This window comes from Crocuta crocuta, unplaced genomic scaffold, assembly GCF_008692635.1.
Source record: "Crocuta crocuta isolate KB4526 unplaced genomic scaffold, BGI_CrCroc_1.0 scaffold2350, whole genome shotgun sequence".
Taxonomy (NCBI): domain Eukaryota; kingdom Metazoa; phylum Chordata; class Mammalia; order Carnivora; family Hyaenidae; genus Crocuta; species Crocuta crocuta.
The window spans coordinates 48,864-50,805 of NW_027529588.1; the positions used below are offsets into that span (position 1 = coordinate 48,864).

Genomic DNA, 1,942 nt, shown 5'->3' on the forward strand with positions numbered 1-1,942 from the left:
GAATTGGGGGACTCCTTTGTCAGAAATGTCTAGATTGTGCTCTTTATACCATTCTTCTCTTATTAATCTACTTTGCAAGAAGAAAATACAATCAATACCAGCAAAAAATAATTGCTTTTATATTGATGATAAATTTATAATTAAAACAAAGTTTGTAACTATAATCACAAAGATCAATAATAAAAAATGCTGCAGTATTGCCTAGAATCATTTAAATACTATGAGCAAACTCCAAGAATATAAAAGATATGGTTAGACAGTTTTGCCTGCATTTTCTCTTTATAGTTCTGTAACTAAAAAATTATCTCTTCATTTTGCATTATCCAATTTTTCTTAGAATAGACAATCACCAGAATAAACAAATTTTCTTTATGCAATCTTAACAGTGGATAGCTTATGGTATGCATTCTCACCAATAAAAATCAACATACTTTTGATTAATGTTAACTTCAAAGGCAAGTCCAAGTAAGCAGTAATTAATACTCTCAAAAAAGAAAAAAGGACAGTTCTTTCTATTTGATTCCTCCCTGTTAGTTCCTGGAAGGGAGGCAGTAAAAATAAGCAGTTCTAAAAACTGATTAACTTTCTTTACTTTTCATTTTTGATAATATCTTAATTTTTAAATTTCCCGGAAGCCCTTGTGATTATTTAAATTTTTTCTCATGTAGAGTGATAAGATGATTGGAAGAAAAGTTGAAAATGAGCAACCTCTGAGCTTTACTTTGGATATTAAACAGTCCGTTTCTGTCTGCCAGTGATAACCAGGAGCTATTTGTTCAATTCCTTTTCTCTGTCATTCTCAGGTAAACCTCTGAACATCCCTTGCAAAGCATTCTTTGGATTCAGTGGAGAGTCTGGACCAATGATCTACTGGATGAAAGGGGAGAAGTTTATTGAAGAACTGGCAGGTCACATTAGAGAAGGTGAAATAAGGTACAGTACTTGAATTGCTTAGTTTTTCTTTGCTCTCTTTGAAGTTAAGCAATGGAACATCCTAGAACTTCTGGTTGGGATTTTAATTGCAACTCCAAATCATTCCATTTTCTAAAAGTTGATCTGGTAGAGAGAGTGAGTGCCCTAGGAAATGCAAATGTGTAAGCTTCCAATATAAGGAAGTTTTCTCAGGTTTTAAGAATATACCATGGAGTGTAATGACCTCCTCTAAGTTGCTTGAGCAAGTTCTTTTGAGTTTCCAAAACTTAGGCCACTGTTACTCCATCCAGCCATACCAAATATCCAAACTTTGTAGGTGACTCCTAAGACCATTGGGCAAATGCTCATTATTTACTCCCTAAGAACAAACATCTTTCATAGGTCATAAGTGTAAAGCTACAGTGACAGTAGTAAGCTACTACTCACCAAAATAACTGTGTTGAATAGTGTTTATTTTTCCCAGTACCCACTGCTCATCCTAAAAGTGAGGTTAGCCCTTCCCTAGACAGATACCTCCTGTGACAGAACCTGTTACAGATACCTCCCTGGTACATAGACGTCTATTCTATTAGTTTTCTAGTCCTATTTAATATAATGTCATTTGTATGAACAAGGGATAGGTAATTTTTTCTGTTATAGATATCTCCCTGGTATATAGATATCTATTTTATTTTGGTTTTCTAATCCTATTTGATATGATGTCTTTTGTATGAATAAGGGATAGGTAATTTTTCTCATTCAGTCTATGGAGTTGTCCTTTGATTTCAGAGATGATGATATATAGTGTACATTTTTCATTCCAATAGGAGTTGGGACCTTTCCCCCTCTACTCCCATTAAGAATCTTGTAATGGAAGCTAATCTAATATTTCAGTGCAATGCATTCTTTCACTTTTTTATTGAATATGTTGAAGTGTGAAAGAAACAAGTACACTTTATATTACTTTCTATTATTAAATTTAATTTATTATAACTACTATTACTGTTTTTCTTTATGTTTTCACCCAATA

At 33.0% G+C, this 1,942-nt stretch overlaps 1 protein-coding gene across 1 annotated transcript in view; it reads left to right on the forward strand.

Moving 5' to 3' along the window:
- Positions 1 to 803: 803 nt before the first annotated feature.
- IL1RAPL2 (interleukin 1 receptor accessory protein like 2) overlaps positions 804 to 1,942 on the forward strand; it is a gene marked incomplete at its 5' end in the record, with an annotated part of 47,968 nt that continues 46,829 nt past the window's right edge. The window contains one exon of the mRNA XM_077761739.1: positions 804 to 933. Within this exon, the coding sequence (XP_077617865.1) occupies positions 804 to 933 (130 nt within the window). The remainder of the gene's footprint in view (positions 934 to 1,942) is intronic.